General features: G+C 68.1%; 3 protein-coding genes across 15 annotated transcripts in view; 2 read left to right on the top strand and 1 right to left on the bottom strand.

Annotated features, from left to right (window-relative positions):
• The window catches only part of PNPLA6 (patatin like phospholipase domain containing 6), a 24,751-nt gene extending 23,892 nt beyond the window's left edge, over positions 1–859 (top strand). For 7 of the 8 annotated variants that reach the window (XM_064437155.1, XM_064437154.1, XM_064437153.1 and 4 more), the window contains one exon: positions 428–859. In XM_064437155.1, coding sequence (XP_064293225.1) covers positions 428–493 — 66 coding nt within the window. In that variant the 3' untranslated portion in view covers positions 494–859. The remainder of the gene's footprint in view (positions 1–427) is intronic. The other variant, XM_064437152.1, reaches the window with a different exon arrangement.
• Positions 816–13,151, bottom strand: LOC135310120 (zinc finger protein with KRAB and SCAN domains 7-like). Of its 6 annotated transcripts, none has more exons than XM_064437165.1 (5): positions 12,681–13,151; positions 11,493–11,595; positions 10,984–11,370; positions 8,981–9,161; positions 818–3,625 (listed from the first exon to the last, which is right to left on the bottom strand). In XM_064437165.1, exons 4-5 carry the CDS (start codon positions 9,078–9,080, stop codon positions 1,053–1,055), a joined length of 2,673 nt encoding a protein of 890 aa, XP_064293235.1. In that variant the 5' UTR covers positions 9,081–9,161; positions 10,984–11,370; positions 11,493–11,595; positions 12,681–13,151; the 3' UTR covers positions 818–1,052. The 6 variants fall into 6 exon arrangements, with proteins under 6 accessions (XP_064293232.1, XP_064293233.1, XP_064293235.1 ...); XM_064437166.1 differs by lacking the exon at positions 12,681–13,151 and adding an exon at positions 11,684–11,780; XM_064437164.1 differs by lacking the exon at positions 12,681–13,151 and having other exon boundaries at positions 11,493–11,780.
• SYDE1 (synapse defective Rho GTPase homolog 1) lies at positions 12,786–22,411 on the top strand. Its single transcript, XM_064437168.1, has 8 exons — positions 12,786–13,157; positions 15,372–16,052; positions 17,154–17,897; positions 17,976–18,190; positions 18,279–18,405; positions 18,494–18,651; positions 19,018–19,252; positions 21,007–22,411. Exons 1-8 carry the CDS (start codon positions 13,070–13,072, stop codon positions 21,423–21,425), a joined length of 2,667 nt encoding a protein of 888 aa, XP_064293238.1. The 5' UTR covers positions 12,786–13,069; the 3' UTR covers positions 21,426–22,411.
• The last annotated feature ends 46 nt before the right edge of the window (positions 22,412–22,457 follow it).

The following is a 22,457-nucleotide window of genomic DNA, read 5'->3' as shown; positions in this document are numbered from 1 at the left end:
GACCCCCAGCTCCCTGCGGGCTCGGGGACAGCCTGGAGCCCATGGGTGCTGCACCGTGTCCCCCTCCCAGTGACCCCCACGTGTCCCCCAGATCCCTGTGGGCTCGGGGACAGCCTGGAGCCCGTGGGTGCTGCACCGTGTCCCCCTCCCAGTGACCCCCACGTGTCCCCCAGCTCCCTGCGGGCTCGGGGACAGCCTGGAGCCCGTGGGTGCTGCACCGTGTCCCCCTCCCAGTGATCCCCACGTGTCCCCCAGATCCCTGTGGGCTCGGGGACAGCCTGGAGCCCGTGGGTGCTGCACCGTGTCCCCGTCCCAGTGACCCCCACGTGTCCCCCAGCTCCCTGCGGGCTCGGGGACAGCCTGGAGCCCGTGGGTGCTGCACCGTGTCCCTGTCCCAGTGTCCCCAACGTGTCCCATCTCTCCCCAGGAGGAGGAGAAGAGCCTGCGGCACCGCCCGAGCCCAGCGCGGGACCCCTCCACACCCCACCCCTGACCCCCAAATGCTACCGAAGGAGCCCAAGAGCCGGCACTACCTCCGTACCCGGGGGTGTCCCCCCACCAAACCCCCCCCCCACCTTTATGTGGCCGCTTCCCCGGGTGGGGCTCGGCCCCCACGGCACTTTTCCACTCATCCCACCTTGTCCCCATCGCCACCCCCAAGCCGGGGGGAGGTGGGGGGGCTCCAGGGACCCCCATTTTTCCCCACTCCTGCACTGTTGCACTGGCCCAAATCCCCCCTCCAAGGCCCGGCCGTGTCCCGCTGGGGAGGAGGGGAAGTGACTGCTGTATATTTTCATTTTTCTTTTCTTTGTTTTTTTTTTTTTTTAATTATTATTATTATTTAAAACAAACCCAGCTATTTTCTTTTTAAACTTATTATGCTTTAAAATTAACCCGGCAGTGCTCCTCCTGTGCCGATAACGGCTGGGGGGCTGTCACGGGGGCGACGCACCCGGCTCCGGCGTGACACTAGCGCCCGCCCGCCCGGCGCAGCAAAAGCCATGGCGCCGTGTTTCTGGCACCCCGACACCCCGCAGCGGCACCCACGGGTGCTAGTCGGGTGCGTGGACCCTCTGGTGCAGGAGGAGGTTGGAACTGCGGCTGTAGCGGCGGCCGCAGCGGGCGCAGGGGAAGGGGCGCTCGCCGGCGTGCGCCCGCCGGTGCCGCAGCAACGCCGAGCGATGCCGGAAGCCGCGGTGACACTGGGGACACCGGTGGGGACGCTCGCCCGTGTGCCGCCAGCCGTGCTCCACCAGGCTGGCTCGCTGGGCGAAGCGCTGCCCGCACCGCCCGCAGGCGTGGGGCCGGGCGCCGGCGTGGCCCCGGCGGTGCCGCAGGAGGTTGGCGCGGTCGGCGAAAGCCCGCGGGCACTCGGGGCAGGCGTGGGGCCGCTGGCCGGCGTGGGCGCTGCGGCGGTGCCGGGCCAAGTAGGCGCTTTGGGTGTAGGCGCGGGGGCAGTCGGGGCAGCGGTGCGGGCGCTCGCCGGTGTGCACCAGCTGGTGCCGCAGCAGCGTGGCGCTGAGGGCGAAGGCTTTGCCGCATTCGCCGCAGGGGAACGGGCGCTCGCCGGTGTGTGCCAGGCGGTGCCGGGCCAGGTGAGCCCGCTGGCGGAAGCGGCGCCCGCAGTCGCCGCAGGCGTGGGGCCGCTCGCCGGTGTGGGTCTGAGCGTGCCGGGCCAGCGTGGAGCGGAGGGCGAAGGCTTTGCCGCATTGCGGGCACGGATGCGGGCGCGCCGCGCCGTGGGTGCCCTGGCGGTGTTGGGCGAGGTGGGCGCTCTGCCGGAAGCGCTGCCCGCACTCGCCGCAGGCAAAGGGGCGCTCGCCCGTGTGCGCCCGTTGGTGCACCAGCAACCCCGCGCTGCCGGCGAAGGCTTTGCCGCACTGGGCGCAAGCGAAGGGGCGCTCGCCCGTGTGCCCTCGCCGGTGCGTGGCCAGCGCTGCCCGGTCGCAGAAGCCGCGGCCGCACTCGGCGCAGGAGAACGGGCGCTCGGCTCCGTGCAGCGCCTGGTGCCGCGTCAGCGCGGCGCTCGCCCCGAACCGCTTCCCGCACGCCCCGCACCGAAAGGGACGGGCCCCCGCCGCCACGGCCTCGACGCTGGCCTCACCGTCCTCCTCGTGCCGGTGCTGCGGGGCCGATCCGGCGCTGCTGGCGGCCGCCGTGTCCTGGCATCCTGCCCCCAAACTGGTGCTGGTGGTGGCTGCCTCGTTGCGGCACCCCAGAATTGGTTTGGAGCTGCCGGTGTCTGCCCGGTCGTGGCGCGCCGGCATCGGTTTGGCGCTGTCGGCTTCCTCTTCATCCTGGCATCGTGGCCCCGAGTTGGCACTGCCGGCATCAGCCCCGTCCCAGCGCCGCAGCGTTGTTTTGGCGCTGCCGGAGCCTGCCCTGTCCTGGCTGCCTGGTGTCAGTCTGGCACCGGTGGCGTCTGGCAAGTGTTGGCACGGTGGCATCAAATTAGCGGTGCCGGTGTCACCGCCGTCCTGACACGCTGGCGTCGATTCGGCGCTGCCAGCGGCTGCCCCGGCCTGGCCTTGGGGCCACAAATCAGTGCTGATGGTGTCCAGCCTGTCCCGGTGTCCCGGTGCGGTTTCGGTGCTGCCGGTGTCCATCCCGTCCTGGTGTCCCGGTGCGGTTTCGGTGCTGCTGGTGCCCTCCTGGCTCCTGTCCTGGCACCCCAGTGCGGTTTCGGTGCTGCCAGTGTCCATCCCGTCCTGGTGTCCCGGTGCGGTTTCGGTGCTGCTGGTGCCCTCCTGGCTCCCGTCCCGGTGTCCCGGTGCGGTTTCGGTGCTGCCGATGCCCTCCTGGCTCCCGTCCCGGTGTCCCGGTGCGGTTTCGGTGCTGCCGATGCCCTCCTGGCTCCCGTCCTGGTGCCCCAGTGCGGTTTCGGTACTGCCGGTGCCCTCCTGGCTCCCGTCCCGGTGTCCCGGTGCGGTTTCGGTGCTGCCGGTGCCCTCCTGGCTCCCGTCCCGGTGTCCCGGTGCGGTTTCGGTGCTGCCGGTGCCCTCCTGGCTCGTGTCCTGGTGCCCCGGTGCGGTTTCGGTGCTGCCGGTGCCCTCCTGGCTCCCGTCCCGGTGCCCCGGTGCGGTTTCGGTACTGCCGGTGCCCTCCTGGCTCCCGTCCCGGTGTCCCGGTGCGGTTTCGGTGCTGCCGGTGCCCTCCTGGCTCCCGTCCCGGTGTCCCGGTGCGGTTTCGGTGCTGCTGGTGCCCTCCTGGCTCCTGTCCTGGTGCCCCGGTGCGGTTTCAGTGCTGCCGGTGCCCTCCTGGCTCCCGTCCTGGTGCCCCGGTGCGGTTTCGGTGCTGCTGGTGCCCTCCTGGCTCCCGTCCCAGTGTCCCGGTGCGGTTTCGGTGCTGCCGATGCCCTCCTGGCTCCCGTCCTGGTGCCCCAGTGCGGTTTCGGTGCTGCCGGTGCCCTCCTGGCTCCCGTCCCGGCGCCCCGGTGCGGTTTCGGTGCTGCCGGTGCCCTCCTGGCTCCCGTCCCGGTGTCCCGGTGCGGTTTCAGTGCTGCCGGTGCCCTCCTGGCTCCCGTCCCGGCGCCCCGGTGCGGTTTCGGTGCTGCTGGTGCCCTCCTGGCTCCTGTCCTGGTGCCCCGGTGCGGTTTCGGTGCTGCCGGTGCCCTCCTGGCTCCTGCCTGCAGCACGGGGCGGGGGTGAGCCGGCAGCACCCAAGGGGCTCACCCTGGGGTGGCGGTGTCCCCCCCACCAGGTACCGGGGACACCCCAGGGACAGCGGGACACCGGTGACGGGTGCTGAGCCCAGCTGGCACCGGGGTCACCGGTATCACCGGTGATGGGGACAGATCCCCCGGGGCAGCCCAGTGCCCCGGTCCTGATGGGTCCCAGTCCTCGGTGCCTTTCCCAGTCCCGGTCTGGTCCCCCAGTACTGCTCTTCTGTCTCCCCAGTACCAGCCCAGTATACCCATCCCCCTGCCGGTAACTGGGCCCCGCAGCCCGGTACAGCCCACTCCTCCCCGGTGTTTCCTGCCCCCCTCCCCGCTCCCCGGTACGGGGTCCTCCCGCACCAGCTCCCCCCACTCCCCAGTACATCGTCCCCCCCCCACCAGCTCCACCCCAGTACCGGCTCCCCCGTGCCAGTATCCCCCAGTCCCTGCTTCTCCAGTACCGACACCTGACCCAGGTGACCCTTCGATCCCCGCCCCGGTGTCCCCCCGTACCGACGCCCCCCCCCCCCGGTACTGACCCCCGCCCCGGTGTCCCCCCGTACCAACGCCCCCCACCCCGGTACCGACCCCCGCCCCGGTGTCCCCCCGTACCGACGCCCCCCCCAGTACCGACCCCCACCCCGGTGTCCCCCCGTACCGACGCCCCCCCCCCGGTACCGACCCCCGCCCCAGTGTGCCCCCGTACCGACGCCCCCCCCGTACCGACGCCCCCCCCCCCGGTACCGACCCCCGCCCCGGTGTCCCCCCGTACCGACGCCCCCCCCCCGGTACCGACCCCCGCCCCGGTGTCCCCCCGTACCGACGCCCCCCCGGTACCGACCCCCGCCCCGGTGTCCCCCCGGTACCGACGCCCCCCCGGTACCGACCCCCGCCCCGGTGTCCCCCCGTACCGACGCCCCCCCGGTACCGACCCCCGCCCCGGTGTCCCCCCGTACCGACGCCCCCCCGGTACCGACCCCCGCCCCGGTGTCCCCCCGTACCGACGCCCCCCCCCCGGTACCGACCCCGTACCGACGCCCCCCCCCGGTACCGACCCCCGCCCCGGTACCGACCCCCGCCCCGGTGTCCCCCCGTACCGACCCCCGCCCCGGTACCGACCCCCGCCCCGGTGTCCCCCCGTACCGACCACCGCCCCGGTACCGACGCCGCCCCGGTACCGACCCCCGCCCCGGTGTCCCCCCGTACCGACCCCCGCCCCGGTACCGACCCCCGCCCCGGTGTCCCCCCGTACCGACGCCCCCCCGTACCGACCCCCGCCCCGGTACCGACCCCCGCCCCGGTGTCCCCCCGTACCGACGCCCCCCCGTACCGACCCCCGCCCCGGTACCGACCCCCGCCCCGGTGTGCCCCCGTACCGACGTCCCCCCGTACCGACCCCCGCCCCGGTACCGACCCCCGCCCCGGTGTCCCACCGTACCGACCCCCGCCCCGGTACCGACCCCCGCCCCGGTACCGACCCCCGCCCCGGTGTCCCCCCGTACCGACCCCCGCCCCGGTACCGACCCCCGCCCCGGTGTCCCCCCGTACCGACGCCCCCCCGTACCGACCCCCGCCCCGGTACCGACCCCCGCCCCGGTGTCCCCCCGGTCCCGGCGGGGCTGCGCTCGGCCCCGCCCCCTCGGCGGCTCCGCTCCGGTCGTGGCGGCGCCACCTGGCGGCCGCGGGACGCGCTGCACCGCGGCGACCCCACGGGGGGGGGCGGGGACACGCGTGGGGACCCCTGCGGGGACGGGGGAGGCGGCTCTGGGGACACGAATGGGGACGGGACGGGTGGGGGGGTGTGTGTGAGAGGACGGGGACTGGGGTGGGGGGACGGACACCCGTGGGAACACCCGGCACGGCCACGGCACAGCTGTCACCGTGATGGGACAGCCGGTGTCACCGCGGGACACCCGGCACCACCACGGCTCAGCTGTCACCGTGACGGGACACCCGGCACGGCCACGGCACAGCTGTCATCCTGACGGGACAGCCGGCACCGCCATGGGACACCCGGCACCACCACGGCACAACTGTCACCGTGACGGGACACCCAGCATGGCCATGGCACAGCTGTCACCGTGATGGGACAGCCAGCATCACTGCGGCATACCCAGCACTACCACAGCACAACTGTCACCATGATGGGACAGCCAGCACCGCCACTGGACACCCGGCACCACCGCGGCACAACTGTCACCGTGACGGGACAGCCAGCACCACCGTGGGACACCTGGCACCACCATGGCACAACTGTCACCGTGACGGGACACCCAGCACCACCGCGGGACACCTGGCACCGCCACGGCACAACTGTCACCGTGACAGGACACCCGGCACCACCACAGGACACCCGGCACCGCCACGGCACAACTGTCACCGTGACGGGACAGCCAGCACCACCGCGGGACACCCAGCACCACCACGGCACAACTGTCACCGTGACAGGACACCCGGCACCACCATGGGACATTTGGCAGTGACATGGGACACCCGGAACTACCATGGGACACCCAGTACAGCCATGGGACTCCTGGTACAGCCATGGGACTCCCAGTACAGCCATGGGACACCCAGTACAGCCAGGGGACAGCTGGCACAACCATGGGACTCCCAGTACAGCCATGGGACACTGGCCGGAGCCACGGCACAGCCGGTACCACCACAGGCGACCCGGCCCTCCCACGGGACACCCGTCACCACGACGGCACACCCGGCTCCGCCACAGCCCCACGGCCGCCCCCCGGCATCGGGTGCCGGCTCCCACTGGGTGTGATAAGGCGGGCGCCGCGGGTGGCCGGGAGCCGTGGCCGGGGCTGGCGGGTGCTGATAACACCCGGCTATTCCTGTGCGGCCGGAGCGGCGTGGGGACAGGCGCCCGCCTCGGGGGCACCCGGCTCACCCGTGGGCGCTGGGACGGGTGCAGGTGCGCCCTGGGGTGGGCTGACGCCGGGGAAGTGCTGGGCGTGGGGACACCCCGAGCACGGGGACACCCTGGGCATGGGGACACCCCGAACATTGCCATGGGTGCAGCCTGGGCATGGGGACACCCTGAGCGTGGGGACACCCTGGGCATGGGGACACCCCGGGCATGGGGACACCCCAACCATGGGGAGACCCCAAACATTGCCATGGGTGCAGCCTGGGCATGGGGACACCCTGGATGTGGCTACACCCTGGGCATGGGGACACCCCAAACATTGCCATGGGTGCAGCCTGGGCAAGGGGACACCCTGGATGTGGGGACACCCCAAACATTGCCATGGGTGCAGCCTGGGCGTGGGGACACCCTGCGCGTGGGGACACCCTGGGCATGGGGACACCCCAACCATGGGGACACCCCAAACATTGCCATGGGTGCAACCTGGGCATGGGGACACCCTGGATGTGGGGACACCCTGGGCATGGGGACACCCCAAACATTGCCATGGGTGCAGCCTGGGCATGGGGACACCCTGAGCGTGGGGACACCCTGGGCATGGGGACACCCCGGGCATGGGGACACCCCAACCATGGGGACACCCCAAACATTGCCATGGGTGCAGCCTGGGCATGGGGACACCCTGGATGTGGGTACACCCTGAGCGTGGGGACACCCCAAACATTGCCATGGGTGCAGCCTGGGCATGGGGACACCCTGAGTGTGGGAACACCCCAACCATGGGGACACCCCAAACATTGCCATGGGTGCACCCCGGGCGTGGGGACACCCTGAGCGTGGGGACACCCCAAACATTGCCATGGGTGCAGCCTGGGCATGGGGACACCCTGAGTGTGGGAACACCCTGGGCATGGGGACACCCAAACATTGCCATGGGTGCACCCCGGGCGTGGGGACACCCTGAGCGTGGGGACACCCCAAACATTGCCATGGGTGCAGCCTGGGCATGGGGACACCCCGGGCACTACCATGGGGACACCCCGACACCCCAACATTGCCATGGGTGCAGCCTGGGCATGGGGACGCCCAGCCCTTGCTCTCCCCAAGTCCCCCACATGCCACCCAACACACCCCACCCCCAACCAGGCAGCACCCTTGGGCCCCCCCCCCAGGCCTTCCTGCACCCAGACCCCAGGGACACTGGGGTCTTTGCCAGCACCCGTTAGGGACTGTCACTGGTGGTGCCACCTCCAGGCAAGCCTTGGGGTGCAGGGAGGGAGTCGCTGGGTGCTCGGGGGCCCCTTCGAGGCCCGTCCCCGGGGCAAGGGTGCATCCGGCACCCCCCCACCCCCACTTCCCGCAGGCTTTATCAGTGGGGACACCCGCTGAGGACACTGGGGACAGCTCTTCGGCACCGTGGGGACAATGTACGGCAACGTCAAGTCCAGCGAAGCCGGGCAGGGGCAAACGTGGGTGCCGGGACCCAGCGGCGGGGAAGGTAGGAGGCACCCTGGGGTGCTGGGTGGGGTGGGTGCTAGCCCAGAAGGCCCGCTGTCCCTAAGGCACACCCCATGTCAATTTTGGGGTGTCACAGCGCTGGGGGAATCCCCTGTCCCTGTCCCCAGTGCCCGAGTGGGGTCCCCAGGGTGGGTGGTGGCACCCAAAGGGGTTCCCTATCCCCCCAGGGTGGGCAGTGGCACCAGGGAGGGATCCCCATCTCCATCCCCAGTGCCCAACAGGGGTCCCTGGGGCAAGTGGTGGCTCCTAGAAGGGGATCCCCAGTCCCCAGAGCCCAAGTGGGGTCCCCAGGGAGGGTGGTGGCACCCAAGGGGACCCTCCATCTCCATCCCTGGCCCCTGAGGGGTGTTCCCAGGGTGGGCAGTGGCACTGAGAGGGATCCCCATCTCTGTGCCTCGTGTCCAAGGGGGTCCCTGGGGCAGTTGGTGACACCCGGGGGGGGGTCTCTCCCATCCCCAGTATCCAAGGAGGGCGTCCCCAGGGCAGATGGTGGTACCGAAGGGGACCCCCATTTCCATCCTCGGTGCCCAAGGGTGATCCCTGGGGAGGTCAGAGACACCTGGGGTGGGATCCCCCACCCCCGATGCCCAGTGTGGGGGTCCCCAGGGAAGGGGCACTGAGGGGAATGGCCCACCCTCATGCTGGGAGTCCCCAGGCATTATGGTGGCAGTGTGGGGGGGAATCCCCCACAAGTGCTGTCATCGCTGACCCCTCCCCGGCCCACGGCAACCTATGCCCCACAGAGGAGAACGTCTACGAGCCCCTAGACCCCGCCATCGCCGTGCCGAGCGAGAAGCACGTGTCGGACCCCCCAGGTACGGCACGGGCGAGGGCAAGAGCATCGCCGGCAGGACAAAACCACGCTGCGATTAACGCCGGTGCCACCCGGCTCTGCCCAAACCGGGAGCCGGTCGTCACTCACCCACCCTCCCCAGCATCAGGGTGCTGCTCCAGGGAGAAGCTGGTGCTGGTGGGCGCCGCGGCCCTGGGGGTCTCAGTGCTGATGAACGTGCTCTTCCTCACCATCGGCTTGCGGCACAGTGAGTAGCGGGGCTCCGCAGGGCTCGGGGGAGCCCCCTTCCACCTGGGGACATGCTGCCGGGGCTGCTGTGGGGGGCAGAGTTAGGGTTATCGAGGGTGTTGGGGGCGGGGGGGATCTTCACGGGCGAGCTGAGTGCTCAGCACCCCTCAACACCACCCCTGCCACGGCAACAGCTCCGGGACACCGTGTGCCCTGCGGTGACGGGGTGATGCGTGTGTGTGTCCCCACATTCCCCCCCCCACAGCTGCAGCCCTGACGGCAGCGCTGGAGGCAGAGACGGCGAAGGAGCTGCCGAACATGGGTGCGTGCCCGCGCCGCGTGTCCCCGTCCCTTCCCTTTCCGCAGCGACACCCACGGACGCGTCCCCAATCCTCGCGTGTCCCCGATCCCCGTGTGCCTCTCCCTGGTTCACCGGGGACTTCCTCGCAGCCTCCCGGTCCTTCCTGCTGTACAACGAAGACCACCGCAAATGCGTGGAGGCCAGCGGGCGACAGCTGACGGCGACAGCGTGCCAGCCCGACGCGGCGGCACAACGGTTCCGGTGGTTACACGGGGGGCGGCTACAGGGCTGGGGGAGCCAGCACTGCGTTACGGCAACCCGCGGGCAAAACCTGGCCCTCGTGAGGCTGGAGCCGTGCCGGAACGACAGCGCGCTGCAACGCTGGGAGTGCCACGACGGGGGGCTGTTGGCGCTCGCCGGCTACAATCTCTATTTCAATTATGGCAACAACCATCAGCGTACGGTGATGCTCTACACCGGGGACCGCGAGTGGAGCCGCTGGGTCGTCTACGGGAGCAAGGATGATATCTGTTCCCGCTCCTGTCAGTCCCAGCACCTTTATCCCAAACGTTTAGGGCTTTGACTAACCCTTCGCTGCCTGAAGTTCAGCCCTAACCTGGCATGGATACAGCTTAAGCTAAGCTTAAATCGCAACAGGGCCCTAAACCTGATCTAACCCTACCTTTCGGGTGAATTAGGTGACTTAACCTAATCCTAACCGAGCCCAAATCTTAACGGGGTCCTAACCCTGGCACAGACTTAATCCTAAATATATTCAGTTTAACCTAATCCTAAATGAGATCAAAACTCAGTGGGGTCTTAACCTAGCTCAAACGCTAAATATATGTGACCTTACCTAACCCTAAACTAGCCCAAACCCCAGTAATCCTAACCTAGCCCTAACTCTAAATATAAAGGACCTAAATTAATCCTAAACTAGCCCTAATCCCAGTGGGGCCCTAATCCCAGTGGGGCCCTAATCCTAACACAGCCATAGCCCTACACATCTAGGACTTAAGCTAAACCTAATTTAGCCCCAAACTTCAGCACGGTCCTAACCCCAACCCAGTTGTAACCCTGAACATGTAGGAGCCAAGCTAAATCCAAACCCCAATGAGACCCTAACCCAGTTATAACCCTAAATATATAAGATTTAACCTAATCCTGACCCAATCTAAACGCCAATGGGACCCCAAGCCAGTCCTAATCCTAAACCTATAGGATTTAAGCCAAACCCCAGCTGCGCTCTAACCCTATCCCAGCCGTAACGCTAAGCCAGCAAGGATGCTCGGCAGCTCCCACAGCCAGAGTCGCGTCTCCGACCAGGATCGTCCCCAGCTTATGGGGTCTCACAGCCCCAGCTGGGTGGTGACCCCCCTCTTTTCTGTGTGTCCCCCTAGGCTGTCCCCCTTGCTTCAAAGGCTGGACCTATTTTAGGAACTCCTGCTATTTCTACTCCAAGACACCGAGCTCCTGGGAGGACGCCCAGCGCTTCTGCTCGGTCCTGGGCACGCAGCTCCTGGAGGTGGACGGCCCCAAGGAGAAGGTGAGGGGGCACGGACCCAGGAAGGGGGGGATTGAGGGGGGGATGTGGCATCAGGTCCTACCTGCCACCAGGGCCTGCTGTCCCCGAGAGCGGGCAAGGGGTCGTGGGGGGCTCTGCCTTGGGGCGACGCTGCCTTTCCCCCCCCTCAGAATTTCATCCAGACCATGCTGCAAAGCTCCTCCTGGCTCGGCATCAGGGATGAGGAGGAGGAGGGCACCTGGAAGCGAGCAAACGGGACTATCCTGCCGCGGGAAAGCAGGTACGGGGACAAGGAAACGGGGGGGCTTTGGGATACGGGGGGGTCACCCCTAAGCCGGGGTGATCCCCACCCTCCTCTTTGTCGCAGCTCGTGGCACAGGAATGAGCCCAACGGCGGACACCAGGAGAACTGCGCGGCGGTGAGGGAGGACGGCGAGTGGTACGACTTCCCCTGCACCAGTCAGCTCCCCTGGGTGTGCGAGGGACTCGCCTGAGCGTGCAAAGGACACCCCAAGAGCCCCCCACCCCCCAGCACCCGCCACCCCCTCAGGGGTCTCCTCCCAGCTCCCCCCTCCCCTTGCCACATCCAACCTGCAGCGCTCCGGGATGCAGCCCCAACCTTCAGCGCATCCGTTTGCGGTCCATGGATGGATCTCCGGGGGAAATTTGGGGTACGGGGTGGAGCGGGGAGTCTCTGCAGAGCCATAAACATGTGTGCAGAGTGAAGCCTTGCTCCAGTGACGGCGGCGGGGGGCTGCATGGGGTGGGAGACCCCCGATGACCTGGGGTGGATGGGTGCGGGATGGCTCCTGGCTCTGGGTTTGGGGGTCCCCCAGTGGAGGGTGATGCTACATGGAGGATGGGAAGGGGGTATCTTGGACCCCCTATAACCCCCCATGATCCCTTCAATTACCCCCTAGACCCCCCAAAATATCCCCCCAGACCCCCCCAAATACCCCTCACAGCTACCCCAAATACCCCCCACCTCCTTTAATACCTACCTGACCCCCAAAGAACCCCCCATCCCCCCCCAAATACCCTCCAGACCTCCTTAAATAATTCCCAGACCCACAAATATGCCAGGTCTCCCCCAGATACCTCCCAGACACCCCCAAATACCTCCTAGACCTCCAAATAACACCCAGGGCTCCCCCAATTACCCCTCAAGACACCCAAATACCCCCTGACATCCCTAAATCCCCCTCTAGACCTGCAAGTATCTCCCAGGGCTCCACTGAATACCCCCCCGACCCCCCTAAATCCTCCTCCAGAGCCCCAAATACCCTCTAGACCCACCCCAAACATCCCCCAGACCCCCTGGGACACACCCCAGACCCCCTTAAACACCCTCCAGGCCCCCTTAAAACCCCCCAGACACCCCAAAATACCCCCAGACCACCTTAAATACCACCTAGACCCCCCCAAACATCACCCAGACCCCCTTGAACACGCCCTTAAACACCCCCCCGACGCCCAAATACCTCCAGACCCCTCCCAAACATCTCCCAGACCCCCTTAAACACCATTCAAACCTGCTTAAACACCCCCAAACAGCCCCAAACAGCCCCAGATGCCCTTAAACACCGCCCCAGACCCCCAAATAACCCCGACCCCTCCCACACATCGCCCAGACACCCTTGAACATCCCCAGACTCCCTTGTACACCCTGCAGATCCCCTTAAACACCCCCAGACCCCTCCCACACATCGCCCAGACCCCCCTTGAAAACCCCCCAGACCCCCAAACACCCCCCACCCAGGGCTCCCCACACCCCCTCACCCTGTGGCCGCGGACCCGGGGCGGGGGGGATCCGGGAGCGGGGGGGCGGCGGGGGTGTCGCCGGTCCAGGGCGGGTGGGGGGGGGGGGTCTGGGTGGCATTAGGGTGGGGGTCCCCGTGGTTCCGGACTACAGCTCCCGGCAGCGCTGCCGGCGGCATCCCAGGAATTCGCGCCGCGGGATGGCGGCGCCGCCGCTCCAGGCCCCGCCGCGCTGAGGGGCCGGGCCGGGCCGAGGGGAGCGGGCCGGGCCGGGCCGGGCCGGGCCGGGGGGGGACGGACGGACGGACGGACACACACACGGGCCGGGCCGGGCCGAGGGAGCCGGGCAGGGCCGGGGGGGAGGCCCCCAGCGGTGCGAGGAGGGCCCGGTGAGGGGAGCGGGGCGGGCGATGGCGGAGCCGCTGCTGCGGAGGACCTTCTCCCGCCTGAGGGGCCGCGACCGCCCGCGCGGGAAGAAGTCGGACGGCAAGGACAGAGGTACGGACACCCCCGCCAGGAAGGGACCCCCCCCCAAGGAAGGGACCCCCCTCCGAGGAAGGGACCCCCCAAGGAAGGGACCCCCCCAAGGAAGGGACACCCCCCGAGGAAGGCACCCCACTCGAGGAAGGGACCCCCCAAGGAAGGGAGATCCCCCGAGGAAGGGACCCCCCCCAAGGAAGGGACCCCCCGAGGAAGGGAGATCCCCCGAGGAAGGGACCCCCCCCGAGGAAGGGACCCCACCCGAGGAAGGGACCCCCCTCCGAGGAAGGCACCCCCCAAGGAAGGGACCCCCCCTCCGAGGAAGGGACCCCCCCAAGGAAGGGAAACCCCCCGAGGAAGGCACCCCACTCGAGGAAGGGACCCCCCGAGGAAGGGAGATCCCCCGAGGAGGGGACTCCCCACCCGAGGAAGGGACCCCACCCGAGGAAGGGACCCCCCCTCAAGGAAGGGAGATCCCCCGAGGAGGAGACTCCCCCCGGGGTATGGACAACCCCCCCCCCTCCCGGAGGAAGGGATCCCCACCAGGAAGTGACCCCCCAAGGAATGGAACCACCCCCCCCCCCGGGAAGGACACCCATCCCCGAAGGGACGCCCCAAGAAGGCACCCTCCTCCCCCTCTCAGGAAGGGACCTCCTCATCACCCCAGGGTCCATCCTAACTCCTCCCCAAGGAAGGGACCCCCATCACCCTGGGGTTCTGCCCCCCCAAGGATGGGTGTCCACCCCCCCCATAACCCAGGGTCCCTCCTAATCCCCCCCCACCATGGAGGGGACCCCCATCACCCTGGCGCTCAGCCCCCCAAGGATGGGTGTTCAGCCCCCCCATCACCCAGGGTCCCTCCTACTCCCCTCTCCATGGAAGGGACCCCCATCGTCGTGGGGTTCTGCCCCCCCCAAGGAAGGGACCACCCCCATCACCCCAGGGCCCCTCCTGCCCCCCCAAGGAAGGGGGGGAAGGACACCCCCCCCGAGGACGGGTCCCCCATCACCCCAGGGTCCTGTTCCCCCAGTAAGGCACCCTGCCATGTCCCCATTTCTCCTCCTGCCCCCCAAGGAAGGGGCCCCCATCACCCCAGCTCCCTCTGTGCCCTACAGGAATTGGGGTGTCCCCCCCACCCCGGGTCCCTCCTGCGCCCACCCCCCATCTCTGGGGGTGTCAAGCTCCCGCGGAGCTGGGGAAGCCCCACGCTAAATCATGGCCATGGCGTCATGGGGCCGGGGGGATCCTGGGGGTCTGTGGGGTGCCACGGGGGGGTGGCACCCTGCTGTGGGTGCAGGGGAGATCGGGGTGCACAAGGCAGGGGAATTTGGGGTGTACAAGGCAGATGGGTGCAGGGGAGATCGGGGTGCACAAGGCAGGGGAATTTGGGGTGCACAAGGCAGATGGGTGCAGGGGAGATCGGGGTGCACAAGGCAGGGGAATTTGGGGTGCACAAGGCAGATGGGTGCAGGGGAGATCGGGGTGCACAAGGCAGGGGAATTTGGGGTGCACAAGGCAGATGGGTGCAGGGGAGATCGGGGTGCACAAGGCAGGGGAATTTGGGGTGCACAAGGCAGATGGGTGCAGGGGAGATCGGGGTGCACAAGGCAGGGGAATTTGGGGTGCACAAGGCAGATGGGTGCAGGGGAGATCGGGGTGCACAAGGCAGATGGGTGCAGGGGAGATCGGGGTGCACAAGTTGGAAGGATGCAGACAACCCGGGGCGGGGTGGGTGGGCACAAATGAACCTGGGGGGCTGCAGGGAATTGGGTGGCACTATTGGGGGGACCCCCTGGTGTGTGTGAGCCAGGGGGTGTGGGGGGGGGGGCTTTGCGGCACAGAGCCGGGAGACACAGACAGAGCCACCCCTATCCCCACCGGGGTGCATCCCTGTCCCTGTCGGGGTGCAGAGGGGTCTGGCCGTGCCCCCCATTTCCCTGCCGGGGGTCCCCCCTTTTGCCCATGCCAGGGCGGTGGGAGCGCGGCCGTGGGTCCGGCCCGCAGTAAACAACCGGAAATCCCGCTTGGCAAGGGGCTGCGCGCAGCTGCCCGCCGCCCCACCGGGAAGGGGGGTCCCACCCGGGACGGCAGCGGATTCAGGGTGAGGACGCTGGGTGGCCTGGCAAGATGCTCAGGGTGGTGGGGGGACGACTAGAGACCCATGTCCCGGTGGGCTCCCCCGCTGGTGTTTTGGGGACCCCCGCGCTCAGCCTCTTTTCCTTCCTCCTGCAGAGCATCCCCCGCCGAGCCCCGACTCTCCGGTGGACCCCGAGGCAGCACCGGTGGAGGCGGTGCCGGCGGCATCGCGTAAGCAGAACTGGGCCCGTTTCTCCTGCGGTGGCCGCGATGAGAGGCGGCCGCTGCCCCCCAAACCCTCCTCGGATCCGGCGGACACCAGCGAGCCGGACCCTGCCCCCAGCAACCCCCGGCCTGGCATCGAGCAGCCCAGCGAGGAAGATGTGGAGCCAGCGGAGGAAGCCGAGGCGGTGAATGGCTCTGGGGAGCTGGGTGGTCCCGGTAGGAGCCCCGGGCACGGCGCCTACCTGCAGAGCTTGGAGCGGAGCAGCCGGCACTGGGTGCTGTCGTCGGCGAAGGGACCAGGGCTGGACGAGCCGGGCAGCGGAGCCGAGGCGGACGCCGGCGGTGCCAGCAGCGAGGGCGAGATCTGGTACAACCCCATCCCCGAAGACGAGGACCCCCGGCCTGGCAGCTCCTGGAAGCCGTGGAGCGGAGGAAGCCGTGACGCCGAGAGGGGCCGTGGTGGGGAGTCACCCCCGAAGACGGGTAGGGAAGACCCCTCCCGGGGCGGTCTGGGGACGGCGGAGAGCTCCGGCCCCCGCAGTGGCGTGGCCCCAGCAGTGCCCGCGGCTGGCCGAGGAGAGGAGCCGGGAGCCAGCAGGACCCAGGCTTGCGGTGAGGGGTGGCAGGCGGCTGCGGGTCAGGGAGAGGTGGGACAGTGGTGGCCCCCGGTCCCCCACAGCCCTTGTCCTCCTGTCACCCCTCCAGGAGAGTGTCCCCTGGACCCCACGGTCCTGTCTCCATCCACAGCACCCCATGGTCCTCGTCCTTTCTCTGTCCCCGTGAGGTTTCCTGGTCCCTGTGTCCCCTGGACCCTGTGGTCCCCAGACCCAGTGGTCCCTGGCCCCAGTGTCCCCCAGACCCCGTGGTCCCTCTCCCCTAGGACGGCATCACCCCGATCCCGTGGTCCTCATCCCTTCCCTGTCCTCAGGCCAGTGGTTCCTGTCCCTTCCCAGTACCCCTGGACAGTGTCCTTCGAACCTTACAGCCCCTGTCCCCAAGGATGTCTCCTGGACCCCACAGTCCCCATCCCTTCCCCACACCCCAGGAGAGGGTCCCCAGGACCCCACAGCCCCTGTCCCCACCTCAGGGGAGTGTCCCCCAGACCCTGCAGTCCCCATCCCTGAGGAGAGTGTCCCCCAGACCCCACAGCCCCTGTCCCCACCCCAGGGGAGTGTCCCCCAGACCCAGCAGCCCCCATCCCTGAGGAGAGTGTCCCCAGGACCCCACAGCCCCTGTTCCCAACCCAGGGGAGTGTCCCCAACCCTGCAGCCCCCATCCCCCAGGACAGTGTCCCCCAGACCCCACAGCCCCTGTCCCCACCCCAGGGGAGTGCCCCCCAGACCCAGCAGCCCGCATCCCTGAGGAGAGTGTCCCCAGGACCCCACAGCCCCTGTCCCCACCCCAGGGGAGTGCCCCCCAGACCCAGCAGCCCGCATCCCTGAGGAGAGTGTCCCCAGGACCCCACAGCCCCTGTCCCCACCCCAGGGGAGTGTCCCCCAGACCCCACAGTCCCCACCCTGTGCCTGTCCCACAGGACATTGTCCCCCAGCCCCTGTAGTCCGCATCCCCACCCCATCCCACAGAAGAATGTCCCCCAGACCCCACCACCCGCTCCCCATCCCACAGGAGCCTCCCCTCTCCCCACAGCACTTTCCAGTGAGCAGCCCCCTCCCACCCAGGCTTCCCAGTAAACCCCCTTTTCCCACCTTGCAGGGAAGATGCCGATCCCCTGTGTGAGCTCGGGGACGGGGCCGACCACCCCCTCTCCCCCCGCCAGCCCCAAGAAGGGCCGTTCGCTCAACAAGGTGAAGTCTCCAGGTACCGTTCGTCGCCTCTCCATGAAGATGAAGAAGCTGCCGGAGCTACGGAGGAAGCTGAGCCTACGCAGCCCCCGGCCCCGGGGCCAAGAGGGCGGCACCTCGCCCCCCGAAACCCGCAAGGAATCCAGCAACGTCATCAGCCGCTACCACCTAGACAGCAGCGTGGCTTCACGGCCGGGGCTGCCGCGAGCCAAAGCAGCCGGCAAAGGCGGCTACTTGAGCGACGGCGACTCCCCGGAGCTGCCGGCTAAAGCCGGAGCGCGTGCCGAACCGGAGGATGGGGGAAACGGGCTGGATGTGGGCGCTTTCCGCCCCTACAGCTGCGGGGAGACGCCGCCGCGGTGCGGGCAGCACATCTCCGGGCTGGTGAGCGTTCACCTCCATGGCGTGCGGGACCTGAAGCCGCCGCGGGCCGAAGCCCGGGAGGTTTTCTGCGTGTTGCAGGTGGACGCGGCCAACCGGGCTCGCACGGCTTTGCTGCCCTGCAAGACGGCGTTCCTCGGCCTCAACCACACCTTCAACCTGGAGCTAGAGGGTGCCCGGCACCTTAAGGTGATCGTTTTCTCGTGGGATCCCACCTCTTGCCGCAACCGCCTCTGCTGCCACGGCACCGTGGTCCTGCCCCACATCTTCAGAGGTACGGCCGGGCAGTGGGGTGGGTTTTGGGGGTTCGGCGGCTCGGTGCCCCATTGACGGTACCGGCTCGGCTCCGCAGGTTGCCGGGCCCAGCAGCTGGCGGTGCGGCTGCAACCTCGCGGCATCCTCTACTCCAAATTCACCTTGGTGGAGCAATGGGACGGTCCCAGTGAGCGGGAACCCCGCGTCTTCGGCGTGGAGCTGGGCCAGCTGGTGGAGAGGGAGAAGGCGGCCACCAAAGTGCCCCTGCTCATCCAGAAATGCGTGACCGAGATAGAGAAACGAGGGCTGAAGGTGAGCGGGGATGGACGGTGACGGCTACAGGGGGGTGGCGGTGGATGAACCCCCTCTCAAACCGCAGTGACGATGGCCTCGTTTGCAGGTGGTGGGGTTGTACCGGCTCTGCGGCTCGGCCGCCGTCAAGAAGGAGCTTCGCGATGCCTTTGAGAGGGACAGCGCGGCCGTGACGCTCTCGGAGCAGCTCTACCCCGACATCAACGTCATCACGGGTGGGTGCTCGTCCTGGCGGGGTGCTCCCGTGGCTCCCAGGGGGGTGCCCCCCATGGCATGTCCCCCCCAACCTCCTCTCGCCCACAGGGATCCTCAAGGATTACCTGCGGGAGCTGCCCACGCCGCTCATCACTCCCACGCTCTACCACGTCGTACTGGAGGCCATGGCCAAGCGACCCCCCCGGACCCCCCCGGGAGAGCGGGACGCCGTCACCCTGCTCGACTGCCTGCCCGATGTCGAGAAGGTGGGTGCCCAGCACCAAAAAGGGGGTACCTGGCGAGGGATTTGGGGGGGGTCCCGGTGCCACTCAGCCCCGGGGTTCCCCTCCATCCCGATTCACCACTGCGGACGGTCCTGTGGCACGTCTTCAGTGTCACCTCCCTCCTCAGGACCCCCCCACAAGTATTTTTTTGGGGGGGTCTTTACTCCCCCCCAATATATAATAATTTATTTCCACCTCCGCATTCCCTGTGTAACTCGGCCCCGGTGACATCAGGGACCGTCCGCAGCCAAATCCCCTGGGGCGATTCCCCTCGGCTCTGTTTTGGGGGGGGCGGGGGGGTTGTGGGACAACAGGACGTCCCCACTTGAGGTCACCTCGTCCCCCCAGGCCACGCTGACGCGGCTCCTGGACCACCTCAGCCTGGTGGCCTCTTTCCACGAGTTCAACCGCATGAACTCGCAGAACATCGCCGTCTGCTTCGGACCCGTCCTGCTCACGCAGAACCAGGAACCCTGGCGTGGCACCGGCACCCGCGGCTACGCCCACTGCGAGGACATCGCCAGCGCCGTTGACTTCAAGAGGCACATCGAGGTGCTGCATTACCTGCTCCAGGCCTGGCCGGGTGAGTGGGGTTGAGGGGGGACACCAGCACCCCCTCTACTTGATGGGGGGGGCTCTTTGCACGGCCACCACCTGGGCCACCATCAGTGGCAGCTGATCTGGGGGGTGGGGGAGGTCTGTGACCCCCACCCCTCCATGCACCACCATCCCCAGCAGGTTCTCCAGGGGTCCGTAACCCCCATGTGGCCCCATCTGTGACCCTCCCCACCATGGCTTCCCCATGAGTCAGTCCCCAAAGATTGCTCCAGGGGTCCATGACCCCCATGTGGCTGCTCTTGGGGGCCCCCCCCCCAGCCCAGAGGGGATCTGTGACCCTCCCCACCATGGCTTCCCCATGAGTCACTCCCCAAAGGCTGCTCCAGGGGTCCGTGACCCCCATGTGGCTGCTCTTGGGGGCCCCCCCCCCAGCCCAGAGGGGATCTGTGACCCCACCCATGGCTTCCCCATGGGCCACCATCTTCAGCAGCTTCTCCAGGGGTCCATGACCCCCATGTGGCTGCTCTTGGGGGCCCCCCCCAGCCCAGAGGGGATCTGTGACCCTCCCCACCATGGCTTCCCCATGAGTCAGTCCCCAAAGGCTGCTCCAGGGGTCTGTGACCCCCATGTGGCTGCTCGTGGGGGGCCCCCCACAAGCCCAGAGGGGATCTGTGACACCCCCCCCCCCGTCCCCCCATGGCTTCCCTATGGGTTACTGTCCCCAAAGGTTGCTCCAGGGGTCTGTGACCCCCATGTGGCTGCTCATAGGGCCCCCCCCCCCAGCCCAGAGGGGATCTGTGACCCTCCCCACCATGGCTTCCCCATGAGTCAGTCCCCAAAGGCTGCTCCAGGGGTCTGTGACCCCCATGTGGCTGCTCGTGGGGGGCCCCCCACAAGCCCAGAGGGGATCTGTGACACCCCCCCCCGTCCCCCCATGGCTTCCCTATGGGTTACTGTCCCCAAAGGCTGCTCCAGGGGTCTGTGACCCCCATGTGGCTGCTCGTGGGGGGCCCCCCACAAGCCCAGAGGGGATCTGTGACACCCCCCCCGTCCCCCCATGGCTTCCCTATGGGTTACTGTCCCCAAAGGCTGCTCCAGGGGTCTGTGACCCCCCATGTGGCTGCTCATAGGGGGCCCCCCCCCCCAGCCCAGAGGGGATGAGTGACCCCACCCATGGCTTCCCCATGGGCCACCATCTTCAGCAGCTTCTCCAGGGGTCCGTAACCCCCATGTGGCTGCTCTTGGGGGCCACCCTCCAGCCCAGAGGGGATCTGTGACCCTCCCCACCATGGCTTCCCCATGAGTCACTCCCCAAAGGCTGCTCCAGGGGTCTGTGACACCCATGTGGCTGCTTTTGGGACCCCCCCCCTCAGCCCAGAGGGGATGAGTGATCCCCCCGCCTCCCCGCCATGGCTTCCCCGTGAGTCACCGTCCCCAACAGCTTCTCCAGGGGTCTGTGACCCCCACATCACTGCTGTGGAGCCCCCACCCCCACCCCATACCTGGTAGCTGGACCATGGCCCCCCCCCAAGCTCCAGCAAAAGGTCTGGAACCCCCCCCATCGCCCCATTTTTCCAGGAGCTGGTCCCTTGCCCCCCAAAATCCAACTCTTGTGGGGGTCCCCCTATTCCTTGCTGGCATGTGCCACCATCTCCAGTAATGGGCCCCCCCCCTCCATTCCCAACAAAGGCTCCATGGGCTCCGCATTTTTCCACTCCACCCCCAGCACCAACAAACCTCCTGGTGACACCCCCCACCCCTTAACTGCTCTCTCTGCAGCCCCCCGCTCATCCCTGGCCCCCCAACTTCGGGAGGGGGCGCAGCCCAGTTGCCCGCAGCACCAACGGGGGCCTCCGCTGCGACTGGACCTGCTGGAGAGCGCGGTGGTGGCCCGTCACCGCCCCCGAGGACCGGAGAGCCCCCCCAGCAACCGCTACGCCGGCGACTGGAGCGTCTGCGACCACCGATTCCTGCTGGTACCCGGCGCTGCCGGCGACGCCGAGGCGGCAGCCGGCGACGGTGAAACCGGGGTGTCGGCGCGCCGGTCCCCGCGCCGGCGGACCCTCTTCGTGACCGATTTCGACCTGGGCGAGGAGGCCGAGGCGCCCTTCGGCCCTCGCCTAAACCTCAAGGACTTCGACGCGCTCATCCTCGACCTCGAGCGGGAACTCGCCAAGCAGATCAACGTCTGCCTGTGAGACCGGCTGCCGCCGCCGGTAGCGCCGCCGGTGCCGCCGCCGGTGCGAGAGCGACCAAAAAAGCAAGCAGCACTTGCCTCTAGATGCCTTCGATTTGCACAGCGCCGAGCAGGAGCGGCCCCCCGACGAGCAGGAGCGGCCCCCGACGGCGCGGGTCACGCCGCCTTCGGTGAGGGGAGGGGGTGGGGGACACCCCCAAAACAGCCCTGCCTCTGGTTTCTGCCCCCCCTCCCCACCCCAAGTGGTTTTTTTTTGGGGGGGGGGGGGGGCAGAGGAGCGATGCGGGGCTCAGCGCCTCTTGCTCGGCTATTTTTTTTTATTTTATACGGCCAAATTTTGCCCTCAAGTGCCTCTTCGCCCCCAAGTGCCTCTTTGCCCCCTTCTCCTTCCCCCTCACCCCCCCCAAAAAAACCCCAAACAAACCCAGTATTAGGAAATATTGACAAGGGTCCATGACCTCCATCGCTCAGGCTGGTGGGGGGCTGCCCCCCCCCCACTCCCCCAAACCCCCTTTCCCTTCCATGTGCGCACCCCAAAGAGAGCGACGGGGTTCCCTCCTGCCACCCACGCCCAGCCTGGGTGGCAGTGGGGACCCCCCCCCCATTTTCTAGTCCCCCCCACCCCGATGCCAAGGAGGGGGTGGGGGTGCTGCCGGTACGGGAGCGCTGAGCTTTATTTATTACTCGAGCTTTGTGTGCGTGTGTGTGCAACAAAGAACCCCCCCCCTTTTTATCCCCCCAAAACAAACCCACTGCCAGTGTTATGGGGGGGGGGGGCTCCCCAAAATACCACCCCCCCCCCCCAAACAGCCTTGCTCAGTATTAGCCTTAAAGGAACCAGCTGAATGTGAAACCACCGGCCCGGCCGGGCTGAGCCACCAGTGTTAAAGCACCCGGGCAGGGGGTGCAGGTGGGCTGGGGGGGTGACAAAACTGCCCCCCCACCCCCCACGGGGTGGCCTGACCCCCCCCCGCCCTGCCACCGCCTTGTCACCGTCACCAGCAATAAATGACACAAGCTGCACTCGCCCCTG

The sequence above is a fragment of the Phalacrocorax carbo genome, chromosome 30 (assembly GCF_963921805.1).
Source record: "Phalacrocorax carbo chromosome 30, bPhaCar2.1, whole genome shotgun sequence".
Classification (NCBI taxonomy): Eukaryota; Metazoa; Chordata; class Aves; order Suliformes; family Phalacrocoracidae; genus Phalacrocorax; species Phalacrocorax carbo.
The sequence above is the reverse complement of the archived record's forward strand: the minus strand, read 5'-3'. Positions and strand labels throughout refer to the sequence as shown.

Excerpts from the sequence above, each read along its gene's own strand:
- LOC135310120 (XM_064437162.1), bottom strand. The coding sequence starts at position 11,661 with ATGCAGCCCCCCGCCGCCGTCACTGGAGCAAGGCTTCACTCTGCACAC. Across the intron at positions 11,140-11,492 it reads TGCATCCCGGAGCGCTGCAG|GTGCCCTCCTCCTCCTCATC; the intron begins GTTGGATGTGGC and ends GCTCGCTTCCAG. Across the intron at positions 3,626-10,983 it reads ACAGCAGGCCCTGGTGGCAG|GCAGGAGCCAGGAGGGCACC; the intron begins GTAGGACCTGAT and ends CCCGTGCTGCAG.
- SYDE1 (XM_064437168.1), top strand. The coding sequence starts at position 13,070 with ATGGCGGAGCCGCTGCTGCGGAGGACCTTCTCCCGCCTGAGGGGCCGC. Across the intron at positions 13,158-15,371 it reads GTCGGACGGCAAGGACAGAG|AGCATCCCCCGCCGAGCCCC; the intron begins GTACGGACACCC and ends TTCCTCCTGCAG. Across the intron at positions 18,406-18,493 it reads CGACATCAACGTCATCACGG|GGATCCTCAAGGATTACCTG; the intron begins GTGGGTGCTCGT and ends TCTCGCCCACAG.